This window comes from Vipera berus, assembly GCF_964194415.1.
Source record: "Vipera berus genome assembly, chromosome: 10".
Classification (NCBI taxonomy): domain Eukaryota; kingdom Metazoa; phylum Chordata; class Lepidosauria; order Squamata; family Viperidae; genus Vipera; species Vipera berus.
Genome location: NC_138213.1, coordinates 22,350,010 through 22,370,231, shown reverse-complemented (window position 1 = coordinate 22,370,231; position 20,222 = coordinate 22,350,010). Strand labels below are relative to the sequence as shown.

Genomic DNA, 20,222 nt, shown 5'->3' with positions numbered 1-20,222 from the left:
ATGGCCTGGACATACATTCTCTTTAGTGCAGAGCTTCCACCCTACTTGCCTGAAAGCTGGACACTGGACTAATCTGGGGGCAGGCACAAGCAGAACTAAACCGATAACAGCATTATAATTGGGCAACAAAAGCCAATTGTTCACATGCTCAAAAATCAAGATCTGCCTGGGGAATCCCTTGGACCGTTGTCAGTTGCCCAGTCCTTAGAAGAGCTGCGTCTGACCATGGAAACAAGGCACCTACCACCATCGGCTGCAGGTATGCGATGAAGGTGCAGAACCGTCCCCGCTCTTCCACCAGGGCCTTGCGGACCGCCTGCTTCTCTGTCTCCTCCAAGAGGAGGTACAGGTCGTTCACATCCTGCAGGGCATTGTCCAGCTGAGGCTGCAGCTCCCCCTTGCCTACAAAGAAGAGCAGATGGGAGCCTCGTGGCTTCTCTACCCAGACCCTGGGCCAAGGGTCTCTTCGGGCATAGCTCTGGCTTCCCGCGGTTGTCATGCTGGGACAAAACCTGCCACACACTAAACCAAACAAACTGCACCAGGCCTGCAGCTGAAGGTGTCTCGAGAATTAAATGATTGGGAATCAAACGGCATATTATTATTATTACTATTAATAATAATAAAAACAATGCAGCATACAGACAGGAGGCAAGATCAGAATGGGATATGAAATGTATGGAGTGCACACAGGAGAAGAAACAGGCATTTCTAAAGACATAAACTCAACCCGTGTTCTGCTGCTCACACATGGAACTAGTGATATAAGTTCCCAAATAATTTACTGGGTTCATATAAATCTAAATCAGGGAAAAGAGAACACAATAACTGAGTCCCATGACATGCTAAAGCCTTCCAAAAAACATAATGGCTTAATATGATGGCTTATTTCAGAGAATACCCACCCACTGACCCACTGCTGGTCAAACCTATTAGATGAATCTTGCAAAGCTTGTCCATTGGCTTGCCAAAAAAATGCCAACTTACAAAATCTTATGGGAAATCTGGTCTGCCCCAGTCCTCAGAGCAGCGCCATTATGTGGCATCTGCTGGTTGTAAAAGGTTATGACTCAATTTCAGGGGAAAAAAGGAAGCTCCATTTACTGACAGGCGCCTGCTAACGCTCACTAAAATGCTGCCCAGTAATAATATATTCAAATAAGGCTTGACCATTCAGGTTAACCTTCTGCTTGGTGCCAACAAGAGCATGTAGCTCCTCTGCCATCTAATTTCTCAGCACTCCAGAACAGGTCCTCCATCTGGCTGGCAGACCTTTGGCATTACTTTACATCCAGAGGATGCCTCACGATCCCCTCAGCTTTACTGCCGGGCTGAGGAGGCCATGAAAGCAGGGCAGAATGATCTGGTGATCAAGTATTTTCCAAAAGAGGAGGTTCGGAGGAGGCCGGCCTCCATCTTAAAGCTCTTCCAGAAAACAAGCAGTAATTCCACATCGGAAAGTGTTCGAGGCACCATCAGAGCAGGGCTGCTCTCTTATGACTCCCAAACACCAGAAGGTGCTCAGTGGGGATGCCTTTCCTGTCCCAAACTCCATCCTTTGGGCTGAGGCTGGAATGATTCTGCTTGAGGGCAGAAAGCCTGTCCGCCTTCATCGGCTTTCCAAGCTGTTTGGCTCTCTGAGCCCCCAGGATGGAGTTTGGCCTCCTTGATGGAGATCCCTTTTGCCCCTTCCTCAGGCAGTGGGTACTGCCATCCCCCCTTTGGCTTCTGGACATAAATGGGAGAATGAGCAGCAGGCCAGAGAGACTGGCCGTACTGCATCCCGGGGGGGGGCAGATAAAAGGGTGGCACCTCAAAAGGCAGAAGATCAGAGTTGGTCGGGTTCCTCTAGAGCAGCCTCTTCACCCCCCTGTGGTTAGGGGGAATACACCGCTGTGGGGCCCAGCTATCACATGGCCTCTTATTGCAGAATCACAGTGTGTGTTTGTGTGTGTGTGTCTTTCTCCCCACTTATAGCACAAGAGCCAGGCAGGTCCAAGGACAGCTGCTCCGGCACAATACTGGCTGGGCTCCCAGCTGGTCACAGCAGGAGCGGCAGGTGGATCCCATTCCCTTTCAAACAAGCTCCCCATCACAGCCGCCAGCAGCCCACCCCCATGAGAAGAAACAGGGAAGTCTGGAAACAGCCAAGCAGAGTCAAGAAACCAGCCAAGGATTTGGGGTGCCAAGGCTGAGATCCTGCTGGGCAGCAAAAATACTGATGTAAACAGGCCATTTCACACAGAAATAATTTTGTCAGTCAAGTTCAAACCAACTCAGAGGTGGGCTGAGTAAATAGCTGGAAGTTAGCTAATTTGTTTTGCCCTTTCAGAAGGATGAAAGGTGCCCTTTTGAAAATGGGGATCTGAGCACATATCACGGCTTGGCCCATTCCACGTTCACCGGTACTCTTGGGGGTCCCAGAGGCACTGCTGCCTCTGGGATCAGAAGGTGATCTCAGCATTGGTCCCACTGCTGATATCCCGAGAGAGGAGAGCTGGACCAAAGAGGAGGAGGAGGAGGAGGAGGAGAAAGGAGAGGGGCTGGTGAGGATTTTGCACAGGCCCGAAATGAAATCAAGGCTGGATCCTTTTATTATGTTTCTTAATATTAATAAAAAAATCCATACTTTCCTACTATACTAACACTGACTGTACAGAACCATGATGTGTGTTCTTGAGGCACACGCTCACTAGCTGAGACCAGGAAAAGGAAAATCTGTCTAACCTCAGAAAAGATTCCCAGGCAAGACCATCATTTACGTTCCTGCTTGAAAAGGAACCGGCCTCTCTGGAGAAGCCAATGCGGCTCTGAGGCCATCCCTGGCCTGCAATGCGGAGGTCACGGAAGACAACGCAAGCTGACAACGAGGACAACCAGAGACAAGAGGCACAGACATCTCACACCGTCTCTTGGCAGGCCAAGGAGTCTCAAAGGGGGAAAACCAGCCTTACTAGAAGAAGTTGGATGCCTGAAGAGCCAAGAAGTTGGGGTTATTATTTATTATTTATTTATTGATGGGATTTATATCCCGCCCTATCTCCTGAAGGACTCAGGGCGGCTAACAACAAAACATATAATAAGTACAGAAATCAAGATAAAAATGAAATTGAGAACATCAGTGCAATAAATTAAAATTAGAGAATTTAAAAAATGAATTAAAAATACTAAATATAAATTAATTAAAATGCCTGTCAGTCTAGGTCAGCCTGGTGGAACAGGTGTGTTTTGAGGCCGCGGCGAAAGGATTGAAGGTTTTGGGCCATCCGAAGCTCAGGGGGGAGCTGATTCCATAGGGTTGGCACTCCCACAGAGAAGGCCCTCCCCCTGGGGGTCGCCAGCCGACATTGCCTAGCTGACGGTACCCTGAGGAGGCCTTCTCTGTGTGAGCGTACTGGACGATGGGAATTTGTTCCCGGCAGCAGATGGTCCTGCAAGTATCCCGGACCTAAGCCATGTAGGGCTTTAAAGGTAAGTACCAGCACCTTAAATCTCACCCGGAGGGCAACTGGTAGCCAATGCAGCTCATGCAGGAGGGGTGTAATATGGGAGTATCGGGGAGCTCCCATCACAACCCGTGCAGCTGCATTCTGCACCAGCTGAAGCCTCCGGGTGGTCTTCAAGGGCAGCCCCATGTAGAGAGCATTACAGTAATCAATACGGGAGGTAACGAGTGCGTGGGTGACTGTACGTAGGGCATCTCGGTCCAAAAAGGGGCGCAATTGGTATATAAGACGAATCTGTGCAAATGCCCCCCTAGCCACGGCTCCAATGTGATCTTCAAAACTGAGTCGTGAATCTAGGAGGACGCCCAGATTGCGTGCTCTATCAATGGGAGGTAACATCTCTCCTCCTATAGTCAGAGATGGAACCTCTTGGACTAAACGAGATGACGGTATGTACAGCCACTCAGTCTTGGCCGGGTTGAGTCGAAGCCTGTTTTCTCCCATCCAAATCTGTACCGCTTCCAGACAACGTGACATCACATCGAGGGCATCACTGGGTTGGTTCGGGGTGGAGATGAATAGCTGGGTATCATCAGCATATTGATGATATTTTACCCCGAAGCTACGGATGATCTCTCCCAGCGGCTTCATATAGATGTTGAACAGGAGGGGCGAGAGCACCGAACCCTGAGGCACTCCACAATTAAGAGGCCTAGGGCTTGACCTCTGCCCTCCTGCCAACACCGTCTGCGAACGGTCCGAGAGGTAGGAGGAGAACCACCGCAGAACGGTGCCTCCCACTCCCAGCCCCTCAAGACGACGCAGTAAGATACCATGGTCGATGGTATCAAAAGCCGCTGATAGATCTAATAGGACCAGGACAGAGGAATAACCTCTATCTCGGGCCCGCCAGAGATCATTCACCAGTGCGACCAATGCCGTCTCCGTGCTGTGCCCGGGTCTGAAACCCGATTGGTACGGATCTAGATATTCAGCTTCCTCCAGGTTCAAAGGGAGCTGTCGTGCCACCACGCTCTCAACGACCTTCGCAAGGAAGCGAAGGTTGGAGACAGGACGGAAGTTGTTTAAAACAGCTGGGTCCAATGCCGGTTTCTTGAGGAGGGGCCTTACCACCGCCTCTTTCAAGGCGGCAGGGAAGTACCCCTCACTCAGTGAGGCATTGATAACTGCTTGGAGCCAGCCTCGTGTAACCTCCCGAGATGCATAGACTAGCCAGGAGGGACACGGGTCCAACAAACATGTGGCGGCACTTAGTTTCCCCATGATCTTGTCCACTTCATCCGGAGTCACAGGATCGAACTCTTCCCAAATGTACTCGGCCAACTTCATCGTTTTCCTCTCGTTAGATACTGCCCAGTCAGAGTCCAGACCAGCCCGAATCTGAGCGATTTTGTCCACCAGATATTTACTAAATTCCTCAGCCCGTCTATGTAGGGGGTCCTCTCCCGTCTCTTGACTTAAAAGGGAGCGGACCACTCTAAATAGGGCGGCCGGGCGATTATCTGCGGACGCAATGAGGGTGGTGAAGTAGGCGCGCTTTGCCACCCTCATTGCCACAAGATAGGATCTAGAAAAGGATCTTAACTGTGTTCGGTCAGACTCAGACCGACTGGCTCTCCAAATGCTCTCTAGGCCCCTTCTCTGGCGCTTCATCTCCCGCAGGTCCTTGGAGAACCAAGGAGCGAGTCGGGACTTGCGCCGGGTCAGAGGCCGCAAAGGGACAACGCGGTCGAGCGCCTCCGAAGCAGCCTGTTGCCAGGCATTAACTAAGGACTCGACCGGGTTGTGGGAGAGGGAGGTGGGAATCGGTCCAAGCGCCATCTGGAATTTATCTGGGTCCATCAGGCGCCTAGGGCGGAACCACCTGGTCGGTTCCGCCTCCTGACAGCGGGGGGTGACGTGACGGAGGCCCAACCGCAGGAGGTAGTGGTCTGTCCATGAAAGGGGTTGTGATGTTGGAGTAACCCCACCCAGTCCATTTAGCCACTGTCCAGAGACAAAAATAAGATCCGGCATGTTTCCTCCCTCGTGAGTTGGGTCCTGAGTAATTTGAGTCAGGTCCATGGCCGTCATGGAGGCCATGAACTCTCGGGCCACTTCTGATGCACTGCCCAGGGAAGGTAGATTAAAGTCTCCCAGTACCATAAGTTTTGGAAATTCGACCGCCAATCCTGAGATGGCGTCAGGTAGCTTGGGTAGAACCGTTGCTGTGCAGCTTGGAGAGAGGTATACCAGAAGTAGGCCCAACTGACCACCAGGACCCCATCTTAAGAGGAGGGATTCACATCCGTCTATCTGAGGGGCAGTGGCCTCCCGCGGATGGAGGGTTTCTCTGATAACGACCGCCACGCCACCTCCCCTACCCTGAGCTCGAGGTTGATGTAGCACACGGAAACCTGGAGGGGATAAATCAGTCAGAGGGACCCCTCCCTCTGGGCCCAGCCAGGTTTCCGTGATGCATGCCAGGTCTGCGTCTTCCTCCTCGATCAAGTCATGGATGAGGGGAGCTTTATTCACAACAGAATAAGTTATGCCCTCCAGAAGACAAAGAGAAGGGCTGCAATACAGGTAGTCCTTGACTTACAACCATTCATTTAGTGACCTTTGAAGTTACAGCAGATTGAAAAAAGTGACTTATGACCACTTTTCACACTTACAATTGCAGCATCCCCCCAGTCATGTGATCAAAATCAAGTGGATTCTCTAGATCAGGGCCGGAGCGTCACGGAGAAACCGCACCCATCCCATTTTCGGCAATGGGAAAAAGTTCCGATACGTCGTGCGACGTCACGCGTTTGACATGCCTGCTCTAGACCCTGCTTAGAATGGCTGTAGGAAACAGGCCACTAGAACAAAATTTAACAGAAGCAAGCTTAGGGAAAAGATACAGAAAGCTGGATACCCAGTTTGGGCAGTAATACTTGTGAACAGGTTTTTAACTGAACCCCAACTGAACGGACTAAAGACTGGAAGTGTTTTTTCTTGGAATGGTCAGAGGTAATAGGAAACAAGGTGGCCAAAAAAGCCATGATGCTTAGACACTATCAAAATCAACCCCATAAAACAGCCAAAAGAAGCCACACAAAACTGGAAAATGTGAAGTGAGCTGGTCCATGAAATCACTGAGAATAGGACTCAAATGAACAGAAAGCATCATTATAAACTGGACAGGGAGAAGCAGCAGGATATGGTTGCAAAATTACAGGAAGTTTTTGATCTCACACCAGGATTCAGTGAAACTGGAACAGGTTCAGAGAAGCTTGAATAGGGGGCTGGACTAGAAGACCTCCAAGGTCCCTTCCAACTATTCTATTCTATTCTATTCAAGTGCATCTAGGAAGATTGGGGACTAGAAGCAAAATCCCTTGAAGAGAGACTGAAGGATTTGAGCATGTTCGGACCTGCAAAAACAGAAGGGATCAAGAGAGATGATGTAGATGGTCCAAACTTGTTTTTTATCATTCCAGAGTGCAGCACATAACGCAATCTATTAGTTACCAGAAAGAGATTAACAAAAGCTTCCTACTGGTGGGTGCTGTGGACCCAAAGCCAGAGCGGGCACTTCTTTGCTGAAAAGAAGTGTCAAGGTCCTTTGTTGGTGTCGGCCTGGTCATCATCGCTTTCCTTCTAGCTCGCTGCCATGGAAACGGGCCTTTGGGAGAGGAAGCGTGCAGGAGGTGTGAGAGTGGAATTGCTGAGAAACGATGGGGAGGCCTGGACTCAGAGGCCATCTTGGGGTGTTTCACAGCATCAAGACCAACCGTCCTGGGAAGGGCATGTGCATCAGGGCGGTGCAGAGCACCTGGACCTGAGACGTTCCCAAAACATCTTCCTGCCCAATGATTGGACTCTATCTGCCTGACCACTGGGGGTGGGCAGGCTCTGGGGTTATTTTCAAATTGTCTTTTTCACACCTTTGCTTCAGACCTCGCCTGACTTTCGCTGCACTGTTTGTTCTTAGTAAAAGTATCTTTCCTCTGAATCTATGGAGTCAAAAGTTTTCTTTCCTAGGAATTGATCGGATGACAGTGGGACAGAATCCGCCTCCGGTGGGACAGAATCCTGTATGTCCCAACTCTAAGCTGCCCACTGGCCAGGGCAAAAGGCGAAGTGAAGGAGTGTGATGGCCGCAGCCCCTGAAGAGGCCAAGAACCACCTGGGCTGCCCCGTAGCTGATGAGCCTAAGCCTGTGTTAGGGCACCTGAGAAGCAGGTTTGGACTGATCTGCTTCCGTGCAACTTCTAAGAATGTGCAAATGCATCCCTCCCACAAAGATAGCCAGTTTGGTCTGCTGGTAGAGGCACCAGGCCAGAAACCAGGAGATGTTGAGTTGTAGTCCCTCCTTGGGCCCAAAGCCAGGAGGGTAACCTTGGGCTGGTGCCTCCCTCTCAGGCCCAGGAAGGAGACAACAGCAAACCACTTCTGAGAAGCCTTGCTAGGAAAACTGCTGGGACTTGTCCAGTTGGCCACCAGGAGAGATTAGCCATCAACTGATTTGAGCACAAAAAAGCCGAAGCAAAGCAAAACCTTCCCAATGACAATGACAGAAGCAGGGCAGGAATATTGGAAATATTTGGCATCTCAAAAGATTCATGTCAGTCTGCAGCCTTCAGCTGCAGCAACAGGAGGGCACCTTCCAAATCAGAAGTCAGGGATCCATTTCATTCTGCTTTGGTTCTGGTCCACTTTCTGCAGCAGTTCTGGGCACCACACTTCAAGAAGGATTTAACAACACTGGAGGGGATACAGAGGACAGCAAGGAGGGTGTCCAACAAATAAGAAGCCAGATCCTATGAAGAGAGCTTGAGGGGGGGGGGGCTCTTCAATGTCCCGAAAGGATGTCACACAAGTTCAAGACTGGTACTATCTCGTATCAACAGGGAAAGACCCAGAATAACAAGTTTGAGGAACAAGGAGGCAGATTTCAATTTAAAGTTTACCATGTAAGTGGCCTTGAGTTGTGATGAATTACAGCAATACAGAAATGTTCTAATCTGCATATGTAAAAGTAAATAAGGTTTAAAAATTCCCAATGAAAACAAGGTGGACTATGGAACCAATGACCCAGAGAACTGGCGGGCTTTTCTTTGCAGGCTAGAGATCTAATTTTCAGGAAGTCTGGGTTTCTGGGCTCAGTCTCATGTCTGGCTTGATGGTCCCTTTGACCTACAGGATCCTATAATGCTGCATTTAGGTCAATGAAATGCGTGTGCCAGCAGGGCAGAAAAGAAGGTTGGGAAGCAATTTATACAAGTTGGTCGATGTGGGGATCTTGAAGCCAGCTCTTCCTTCTCGATGTGGCCCTCTACAATATAAGATCAGAGCTAACCTAACCTAAATGATGGCTTCATCAGGCTTCCTGAGATGGGTTGTGGTAATCCCTGGAGCAAGGGGAAGGCAAGGTCTTCCCTCAGCAGGAGAACCAAGTTGGAACTGCAGTCAGGTCTCTGTGAACCTCAAGGGATCCAGCTATGGTGGTGGCCCCTCATTTGAGGCTTTGTTCCATTTCAGGCCCAACTGGGTGGGATGGTGAAAGAGGAGATCCCAAAGCAAAGGCCAGGAATGAGGTTGGCAACATTTGACTTACCAAGTAGCTCTACAGAGGAATGTGGGAAGGGGAAAAAAGAGAGAGAAAGAATGTGTGAAAGAAGGCAGGTATCCAAACCGCTTTGCCTCTTACAAAATAAACACTTTCCCCCAGTGAGGCACCCGCATTAGTGCAACCTGCCCCTCCCCCTCTCAGTGATTAGCTTTTCAATCACATCTGATGGAACATGAGATTCCCCTGAGCAGACAACCTTGCAGGATGGCAGAGAAAAATCGGAGAATGTGCCAAAGAACCAGCCTGAGCACATTTCAGGTCCCAGACAATCTTCAAAGGAAGCCTCCCCACCCCCCAAAGTAGTAGATGCAGAACTTCTGGAAACATCTGCTCCTTTCCATGGCAGTCCAGGGAAAGGCAATGGAATGGTGCTCAGATGCTGCTTCCTCTCCTTGGCTTGCAGCACTCCTACCAGCTGGGTCTCGATAGCTTCAAATCCTCTGGCCAGGACTTAGGCCAAGGATAAACATGGGAAGAGGGAAGGTGGCGTCTAGGTGTCAACCGACTTTCTGACATTCTAGATGTGAGCTGCCATCCAGGCCTTCTAGTTTTCAAGCCTTGAGAGCAGCAGCAGCAGCTGAAATCTCTCACGGATGCAAGTTCCTATTAATGGTGCACTTTCCCTGTCCTGAGGGGAAGTATGTCCAGCTCTACCAGCACCACTACTGTCCCTGCACAGCACCTTTTCTATAGAGATGCCAAACAGCCTCTCTTCACTCCCTCAGTGCCGCCCAATGTTCCTTCAACACCCTCAGATCCTTACCTTTGCGTGCTTTCTTCTGAAGTTTCAGTGTGTCAGAAGACTTCTTCTTTATCTCATAACGGGCTCGTTTGTACTCTGAAGAGAAAGAGGCCACCGTGAAGCTCCTACCTCAACTGCTGTCTCCCCTGTGTGGCCACAACTTTCTCCCAGTCACTCCAGATGCCCACGCGCCCTGCCAGCCTCCTTTCCTCCACAGGGCAGCTCTACCTTTTGCGTGGTCCTTGTCAAGCTGGTTGGCGGTCTTCTTCCAGTCCTCTATCCTCTCCTGCAGGGGGTTGATCAGGCTCTCCATGAGGGCGCTGCAGCCACAGAGAAAGGAACAGGTGAGCCTCAGAGCGGTGGCTTCCCCTGGCCAGGATCAAGAGGAGCAGCTACCCATTTCTTGAAGCAGCCCCAGGAGGAGGGGAATGAGGAAGCTTCCAGCCATTGAAAGTCACCTTTCTCTTCTTTTGCCCTAAGCAAAGCGGGCCTGGAAATGGGTTCCCTCTTGAGCAACACCCCGCTATGTATATGTGTGTGCGTGTGCATGTGCAATGCTGCCTTTCCGAATGGCGCCTTCTAGAACCAAGCAGAACCTCAGTACTCCTCATCCCCAGTCCCTCTTGTTTCCACTGGGCATGAAGTCCTTCTGGGCCTAGGTCTAAAGGGAAGGGCTTGGAATGGGCCCAGTGAAGGCTTTCCTGAGCAGACAGCCAGCACGCCCTGCCTTTCTGATCTGGACTGCAGCAGAGAACCCACTGCCCACTGAAATGCCAGTTGGGCTTCTGAGCAGTCCAGTGGATCTCCCTAACTCCACAGGTTGCAGGTTTTGCAGGCACCTCTGCTCTGCATGTCAGAAAAATGCCCAGGAGTCCATCACAAGGGGAAAGGGGGGGGAGGGAGATTACACATTTCAGACCTGCCTGGAGTCCAGGAAGGGCCCCCCAGCCTGGGGAAATTGGCTACAGAGCAGCGGGAGCGAGACTGGCCCAGGAGGAGGCCACCTGCTACAGAAGGCCATCCTTCAGTTGCCCACCCCCCAAAGTTCACTGGTCCCCCTTTCTGAGAAGGAAATGTCTCTGGCCCTGGAGCTGCAACTGACCTGACCAACTGAGCTGCGCCAGAGAATCAGCACACTTACTTGGTGAAGTGCCTCAGCTTGGTCTCGATGCTGCGGTGGCGCATGCACATCCGGGTCAGTGCCGAGCCGATATCCCTTGTGGCTCCTGGAGAGAAAAGGGACTCCTTTGTGAGTAACTGGCAAAGGCCAGGAGCAAAAGATGGGGTGGGTGGGTGTGTCTGCATCTTTCCCCACTGGGGAAAAAACTGAAGAGAAAGAGATGGACCTGCAAAGCCATCACTGACAAGGTCCGCCCACACTGGGCATCGTGGAGGGCATGGTCCAAAGGCCTCCACGAGAGGCAGTCTGGAGAACTCAGCAGCGTCTCCCAGAGCCAAGGCCAACCATTGGTTAAGAGTCCCAAGGTTCTCTGGCAGTGGCACAACGGAGCAGCCGCCATTTTACCTTCCAGGATTTTCTGTTCTCTGTTCAATTCCACAACCCAAGCCTACCCAGCCCTATCTGGTCAATGCTATAACCCCACCCTGTCCCCCCGCCATACCCAGGGAAAACAGCCAGCTGTAAGTCCTCTCCTTGGGGCAGCAGCAGCAGCAGAGTCCTGCACAAGGAGGCACAGGGGCCAGGAAGAACAAGGTGGAAGGAAGCCCCACTTCCCTGCGGCCAGATGCTGGCTCAGGCATTCCTGCTGGAGACCTCCCGCCCGGCAGAGTGCAGCTCTGCAAAACCTCCAGCTCCATCGCTGCTCTGGTCTCATACTCACATTGCAATTCGCTTTACCTCATTGAGGCAACCTCCCAATGGACAAATCAGCCAGCAGAGCTTGACGCCCTCAGTGGAGGCTGGGCTGTGTAGAGGCCTCCTCCAGCTAGGAGACTGGACTAGACAATCTGCGAATGCCTTCTAGCCCCCATGCGCTCAGAGGCTATGAATTCCTCCATATGAAACTTCACCCACTTAGAATATCCTCACCTGCCCAGACACCTGGGAGCTCCTCGTCTACAAGAGGGGTGCTTGGGGGTCAAAGTGAGGGAGGAACAGAGTTGGCCAAAAGGGGTTGGAGAATGTGGGAGGAGACAAGCCTCCGCTCTGTGAGCATCATCCATCTATCTCCAGGCTAACTGAGGATTTCACAGGTTACCCTCCTCGCCCCACTAACAGAATAACAGATCCAAGGGGCATCTTGGGAGGGGCTTCTCTGGTCCTTTCCTCCCACCCCCTGCACAAAGGGGGTGGGAAGCCACAACCGCCCACCTTCCCTCAAGTGACCTGACATAGCCATCACCCTGAGACCGGCTCCCTCCCTGCCTTCTAGGCTATCTGAAGGGTCTCCTGGACCCACCTACCACCTACCTCTCTAGCTCTTTGGTGAAGTCAAAATCCCTCCCCAGAAGTGCAGCCGGGCTCTTCTTGGGGGTTGCTTTTCCTCCCCACCTCCTCCAAAGGGCTGCAGCCCTCCCAGCCCCTCTCCCAGATACCCTGGCAGGGAAGCCCACCCAAACTGGACAGAGTTATTAAACAGGCACTCACTCACCGCTAGTTTGGCTATAACTATGATTTTAAAAACTGGGGAGCAGCGTATTAAAGGCAGGGATATAAGAGAAATTAACCTCACCCTTCCCCCTTTAAGGATCTCCCTCTTGATGACACTGTGGCTTTTTTAAAGGATCCCTGCCTTCAATCTCCTTTCTGGCTGAGGCCAGATGAATGCATAGAAACACACACATGACAGTGCCTGTTCAGAGCATCCTGTTTTACACATACAATATGTTCACTGGTGCAAGAAATCTGTGCATGGGGAGGGAAGGGACTAATTCTGCAGCAGAAATCCACTCTCTGCAGCATCAGCAGAGTCCTGACCAAGAACCCAGAGACATCGATGCTCCTCAGAGAGAGTTATTGCATCCAATTCCTCATCGCTAGCCAATCTGCAATTCAGACTGAAATTCTGAGCATGCCACTTCTCTTCACTCTGAGGCTTCAAACAGAAAAAATGTGCTCTGAAATTTTCATTTCTCAGGCTGAAACTTCTCCAGGAACCAAAGCACCACACCAAAATAAGAACAGAAATATGTGCACTTCTCACACTGGGAATCCAATCCACACAATGGAGGGACCAACTGTGGATCATGCCAGTCTGAGAGTGAGGGGGGGCCTCGGGTAAGAGCCCCAATTAAAGCCCTGTGGGCAGGCAGCCGCTCGCTCCATCCTGGGAAGACGGCCAAATTCATGGATAGTGCCGGAAGGAGAGTGATTCGCAGAACTGGGCCTAGCTGGGGTTGGATTAACAAAACTCCCCTCCAAGCCCATTTTGCCTCCCCAAAGCTCCACACATCGCCTTACCTCTGGTGTTGGTGGCCATGTCTGCCACTCTCTGGAAGGCCTCCAGGAAAGCCACTGCAGCCAATATGGTGGTCCTAGGAAGAAAGAGAGGCTCAGGTCGAGAGGGAGCCTTTGCAGGACAAGACATGGGGAAGGCAACCTTGGCAGAGATGGACGGCAGCTCTTTCCTGGGCCAACGGGGCTGCAGCTTTCTAAAGCAGGGAAATAACCTTCAGAAGGGGCTCAGGCAGACCCTTCCCTAATTGTCTGGGGCAGAAGAAGGAAAAGGAGGCACCCCAAAATAAGACTTGTGAAATTATTTTCTTATAGCCAATCTCAATTTTATTGAATCTGAGATTTAGACTGCCTGCCGAGTTGATTTCCTGGTTGGGCTCATTCCTCTCAACAGCCCAAACACCCACTGACCTGCCTTCAGCCAGACTTTCCCTAGTAAAAAAATAAAATACACTTGCTGGCTAGAAAAGACTCCTTACAGAACTTCAGCATGGCACAAACCAGGACAATATACAGTCAGGTCAAGTGAAACAAAAAGACATGGCTTATCACAAAAGGGCTTTTCCCACAGTGAAGTTCCTCTTCTCAGGGCTCCTCTCCTTTCTCTAGGGTGCCAGGGGACGGAGGCAAACCCGGGCTATTGAGACCTAGCTATTGAGACCTTCCAGGCCAAAGCATCAACTTGCGCTGAGCTGCAGCAGAGGTGTGTATCACCAACACACTAATGACACCTTAGCCAATCAAGCCCAGTGTTTTTAATTTCTCAAGTTCTTGCACTTCCATCCCTGTCTTCAATACGTGTATCTGAAAGAGATAATTGACCAGAACCTCTTCTGCAGACATACTCCTGGCAGGCACCCCTTACAAGCAGAGGACTCTGTTTAGCATGCATCGTTTCTATTCTCTTGTTTTCCTCACTGTGAAGCTGCTGTAGTGCAAGGACACACGTGAGAAGGCAGCATTTGGAGCAATCATTCATCCCAAAGGATGCAGCGGCTTTAATGCTTTCCCCCCCACACACTAATGTACTTCACAAAGTATATCTTTTTTGAAAGCTATGCACAGACTTAGCAGAAAAACACCTGTTTCTTCTTGTTACTTTCTAAGGAGGTCAAAGTAGCCAAATGCACATTGTTGGCTTTGAGGGGAAGTTTGTTACAACCTCCTTCTTAACATTCTCTGCCAAACTGCAGTCCAAACTCCAATTATTCTTTGTTCACTTTTCTGTTTCCTGGAAACTAGCTACTTTATATTCTTCCCTACAACAGCCTCTGCTTGCTCTGTGAAAAGCACTCACAGAACGGCTCTTAAGACACATCCCTTGTATTCAAGACATCACCCTCAAAATGTACAGATTCTCTGATAAATTTCTTCTCTTCCTTACCTCTTCCTCCTGACAGCCAAATCCCTGTCAGCAGATGCAGTGTGGAAGGCAACCTTGTGGCATTCCATAATGCAACAACCTTGGACTAAAATGATAATCTGCCAAAACCACCCACTACTAACAACTCAAAGATAAAATCTGAACCTCCTCAGAAAATGAAAGAAGTGTAAACAGAAGTAAAATAACAATTATCATGCTTCAAGTTATTAAAAAGTAGCTCCGTAGTCATTTTAGCTCCAGGCCAAGCCAAACCTCCTCACCATAATGCAGGGACTCTGGTTAGGCTATGAGACACGGTGACTCAGGCCAATCCAGGCTCAGCCGAAGAGGATAAGCTGAATCTGGGACTCCTTGGCTCTAGTCCAACAGCTTCATCAGTCACAATGGCAAGTTAAGTGTGGCTTTCTACATGGCATGAACCCTGCCAATGCTGGGTTATGGATCAAGAGCTCAACTCCTTCCACTCTGAGACACAAACTCAATGTTCTCCAACACACTTAACCAGGTAAACAGAACTCTTAAGATATACACTTAAAATACATTAAGCTTCCTCTTAAAGTTGTAGGGAGGGCTGCAGCTGAGCATCCTGTGCAGACCTAGACTGAGTCGGGAGGATGCATGTCACCTTGGTTCAGCTTCAGGCACAAGGCTTGAAATGAAGAGACCGGGCAGGCTACTCTCCTTTTCCATGCCCTGACCAGCATTTGGCAGCAGCCCTCGAACAAGAGGGGATCAGAGGGGCTTGACCCTTCTCTGCCCCTCCACCTCAGTCACCCCAAGCGGAAGGCGGCTGTGCCAAAGAGCAGAGGAAGCGAGGGATTTCCTGAGGCTGCCTGCTGTGAGAACACAGAGTCCTGGAGACGAACATAAGGCCTTCCAGACTGAGGGCCCCGAAGGATGGCAACAAGAGGGCGGCCAGGCCAGGCATATCCAGCAAGTGCTGGGCCTTATATAGAGGGAGAGAGCGGGGGCGAGTGCGGGGGCTGGGAGATGTCAAAAGGAGCATGTACAATCGTGACCACAAGACAGTGGTTGCAGATCAAGCAGGTGGGCAGTGCTCCCCGCAGATGTGTTGGGAGGCAGAGGTGGGGACCGGCAAGACAAGTGGGCTGTTCCCAGAGGGCAAGGTCTCCAGCCATCTTGGCATTCTCAGAATCCTCCTCAACACTTTAGAATAGAATAGAATAGAGCTGGAAGGGATCTTGGAGGTCTTCTAGTCCAGCCCCCTCCTCAAGCAGGAGAACCTATACCATCTCAGACAAGTGACTGTCCAGTTTCTTCTTAAAAGTCTCCAGTGATGGAACGCCCACGATTTCTGGGGGCAACCTGTTCCACTGGTTGATTGTCCGTCAGGAAGTTTCTCCTTAATTCCAGGTTGGTTCTCTGAACCGTTTCCAACCATTGTTTCTTGTCCTGCCCTCTGGTGCTCTGTTGAACAACGTGACTCCCCTCTCCCTTGTGGCAGCCCCTCAAATAGTGGAATACCGCTATCATGTCTCCCCTATTTCTTCTTTTCTTTAGACTAGCCAAACCCATGTCCTGTAGCTGTTTTTCGTATGCTTTAGCCTCCAGGCCTTTGATCATCTTAGTTGCTCTTCTGTGAATTTTTTTTCCAAACTCTCAACATCTTTTTTGTGATATGGTGACCAAAATTGGCTGCAGTATTCCAGGTGTGGCCTTACTAGAATTTTATAAAGTTTTAATAATACTTCATGTGATCTTGTTTCTATGCCTCCGTTTATACAACCCAGGATTGTATTAGCTTTTTTGGTTGCTGCTGCACACTGCTGGCTCATAGTCAAGTGATCGTAAGCAAGGTCCCTCTCACAGTTGCTGTTTTTAAGCCAGGTCTTGTTTAATCTGTATTTGTAACTTTGGTTTTTCCTGCCTAGATGTAAGACTTTGCTTTTCTCCACGTTTTGCTGGATAGGGCCCATTGTTCAAGTTTGTCAAGATCTTTTTGGATTCTGAGTTTGTCTTCTAGGAGTGTTGGTTACTCCTGCCCATTTGGTGTCATCTGCAAATTTAATGAGCTCCCCTTCAATTCCCTCCTCTAAGTCATTGATGAAGATATTGACGAGTCCTGGGCCTAGGATGGAGGCTTGTGGTACTTTCATCGATTGGGAGAGAGGGCAGCCAACGGGAGCGCCAAGCCAGCCCGAAAACAAGGAGACCACTTTGCTCCGAAGAACTGTCTGCCTACAGAGAAAACGACTACTCGGAACTGGCACAGTGAAAGTACGGAATGGAGAAAACTCCCTAGCACCGATAATGTTGCCTAGTTGGGTAATGAAACATTTGCAAGAAAATCACCAAACTCACAGAGCACTGAGGAGCCCTCATTTCAACCCTGAGCTACAAATATTAACAAAACCATTATAAATCCAATTTCAAAGGGGGTTTCCAGTGTAGAAATGGTGGCTTCATATGTCCTCATTTTCAGGGATGGGTGGTGAGCCAAAGAAAAAGGGGAGAAATCACCCACTTGTACTTCGGAAGCCAGTTGAGGGAGAAAGATGAAGCCCAGAGCCTCAAGCAGAGCCTGCTTAAAGGACACGGCAGAGTTTGCCTGCCCCACTTTCCAGAGACGTTGGAGTGGGGAATTTTTTAAAGTTATAGAGACCTTTGGACAAGCAGAACACCTAAACCTCCTGATAAGTACACTTCTGACTCCAAGGATTAAAATGTAAGTAAAGAAATAATTATACGGATTTTAAAAATTAAATCTGTATAATCCCTATAGCAGGGTCCCTAACTACCACAGGCCGCAGTCCACTACTGGGTTGTCACCGGTTTGGAAATGGGCCATGTGAATGGCTGGCTGGCGCATGCAATCACCAGCCTGCTGCTTGCGTGGCCAGCTTCCCTCTCTGTCCTCTCTGTGCCTCTTTGTCCAGCCACAAAGGTTGGGGAATGCTGCTTTCCAGCCCCTCTGACTGGTTTACAAATATCAGGCTCTTGCCCCCAACAACTTGGGTCCTCATTTTACCGACCGCGGAAGGATGGAAGGCTGCATCAACCTTGAGTCCCATCAGGATTGAACTCCTGGCTGTGGCTGGAGTTTGCCTGCAATGCTGCATTCCAATCTCTGGGCCATCAGGGTCATCACAGCCACCCAAAAGGTGGCCCGTCTGCCTTTCCTTGAGGGGGAGGGGAGGGAATGGCTCTGCCAGTCCAGGGCCATGGCAGGTGACCTTGATTCCCTGCCGGAGATGGGCAGGAGCCATCAGGGAGAGATGCTCGCCAAGCATGCTGGCTCTGGGCCAGGTAGGTATCCACCAGCCTCAGGAATGAGCTGCAACCGTGAGCCTGCTTCCAGACAGGTCTGCTTATGGAGCAGGGATACACAGGCAATGCAAAAACTGCAGTAGAAGTTAGCTGGGAAATTCTGGGAGTTGAAGTCCACAAGTCTTAAAGTTGCCAAGTCTGGAGACCCCTGCTGTAGCTGATCTACATGAAGTCAGATTACAATATAATTTCATCAACAAACACTACTACATGATTAGATTAAATCCCTGGCAAAGCCACTTCTCCAAAGTAGCCCCTCGTGAGAATTCCAGAAAATGGGAGTCCTCATTAGAAATGAGAATCCTAATGCCTCCTGGGTTTCCCTCTGGCCTACAGAAGATGCTATGGGGGTTGAGGGAAATGCCTGTCTTGGTCCTCCAAAGACTGGCTGGTCGATTTCTGGCCATTACCAGCCCCAATGGATCTGCCCAGGACAGCAGTTGTGTCAAGGGGGCTGAACAGAAGTCCCCAGGAGAGAGGCCAAGCAGGACCTCTTTCTTTTCTATTCTCTCCTGGTCTGTCTATCTGAGAGGGAAACAGACTACCGGAGTTGACCCAGATGCCCACTGAGCTGAGCATTCAAAAGGAAAGATGAGCTCTACAGTTGTTCTGTACCAGCCTGCTACCGGCCCTGCAGAAAAGGCAGGGACAACCCCTTTACAACCGGCAAGAGGCTGGAATTACGCCTGCCAAATTTATAGCTACAAAAACAAACAAGACACGAACCAAGAAACAGGAGCTTTAAGAAACATGAACCATCCGAGCGGTTGCCTTCAGCAAACCAGCCCTCCCAGACATTCCCCTTATATAGAGTTCAGGGCGTGGCTTCTCTCTGCCTCCTTCCGAGAAGCCCCATTGCCTTCCTCTGTTTACTCCTAATTGACTGCCTCCTGCGTCGGGCGTCCTTGAACAGGGCCAGCTGTGGGTCATCTTCATCCACACTGTCAGGCTCACACAGCTGGGTCTCCGTGGTGACCAAGTGGGAGGGGCCTGGCTGAGGGCTATCACCAGCAAGATCTTCAACCCCCTCAGCAAGGTCTTCAACACCCCCCTCCTCCTCTGAGTCGTCCGACCCAACTGCCGAACCCACAGGCTGACCCTGAATCACAACACTATCCCGCACCGCAGGGCCCTTCCCCCGGGTCTGCCGATCCGGATGCGGTCGGGATGGAAATTGTTCATGAAAAGCGGTCACCAACGCAGGGGCATGAACGGCGGTCGCGTCTTCCCAGGTGAAGTCCTCTGGTCCGTAACCTTTCCATTCAATCAGGTACTGGAAACGACCTTTCAGCCAACGGGAATCCCTGATGCTGGCGACCTCGTACTCGGGGGTGCTGCCTCCATCACGAGGTCCTGATGGGGGAGGTTCCGCTCGGCGGAGTGGACAGGCCGGTTGCTCGGGGACCAACAGAGACCGATGAAAGACTGGGTGCACGCGCAGGGAACGTGGCAGAGTTAAGCGATAGGCGACCGGATTGATGACAGCCTCGACTGGGAACGGTCCTAAATATCGGTGATCTAACTTTCTCACCGGCCGTGTTGACGGTAGGTTCCTGGTGGACAACCAGACCCGATCTCCCACCGATAGTGGAGGCATATCCCGTCTTGACCGATCAGCAAACCTTTTGTAATCGGCCTTGGCCTTCTCTAACTGACGTCGCACCAATCGATGGATCGCCTGTAACTCTGCCATGAAGTCGTTCGCTGCCGGCTCCGGTGAGTCCACGGGAGAAAGGGGGAAAAACCGGGGGTGATATCCCACATTGGCCAAGAACGGTGTCATCTGTGTGGAGGTGTGCTGCGAATTGTTAAATGCAAACTCAGCTATGGCCAGATAGTCCACCCAATTGTTTTGCTGCAGATTGACGTAGCAGCGCAGATATTGTTCCAGGATACCAATGACCTTCTCGGTTCCCCCGTCAGTTTGAGGATGATGCGCGGACAAGAGGCAAATCTTGATATCCAACGCATGCATCAACTCCTGCCAGAAGCGGGCTGTAAACTGGCCCCCCCTATCAGAGACGACTCTATCAGGGAGGCCGTGCAGCCGAAACACCTGCTGAATGAACATACGACTAGTAGCGCGGGCTGACGGTAAGCCGCGACAGGGGATGAAGTGCGCCATCTTGGTCAGCATGTCCACCACCACATACACTGTCGTAAAACCAGAGGATGGGGGTAAATCCGTCAGAAAGTCCATGGACACAGCCCCCCAGGGTCTTTTGGGTGTCAGCAAAGGCTGAAGTAATCCAGGCGGGGCCCCTGTCGCTGACTTGGCCTGCCTGCATGGGATGCAGGAGGTAACATAGGACTGGACGTCGTGT

General features: G+C 50.7%; 1 protein-coding gene across 3 annotated transcripts in view; it reads right to left on the bottom strand.

Moving 5' to 3' along the window:
• Nucleotides 1-20,222, bottom strand: part of MTSS2 (MTSS I-BAR domain containing 2) — a 61,694-nt gene that overhangs the window by 15,127 nt on the left and 26,345 nt on the right. For all 3 annotated transcript variants that reach the window (XM_081336118.1, XM_081336119.1, XM_081336120.1), the window contains exons 3-7: nt 13,233-13,306; nt 10,953-11,037; nt 10,040-10,131; nt 9,819-9,907; nt 245-397 (exon numbers count right to left, since the gene is read on the bottom strand). In XM_081336118.1, coding sequence (XP_081192244.1) covers nt 245-397; nt 9,819-9,907; nt 10,040-10,131; nt 10,953-11,037; nt 13,233-13,306 — 493 coding nt within the window. The remainder of the gene's footprint in view (nt 1-244; nt 398-9,818; nt 9,908-10,039; nt 10,132-10,952; nt 11,038-13,232; nt 13,307-20,222) is intronic.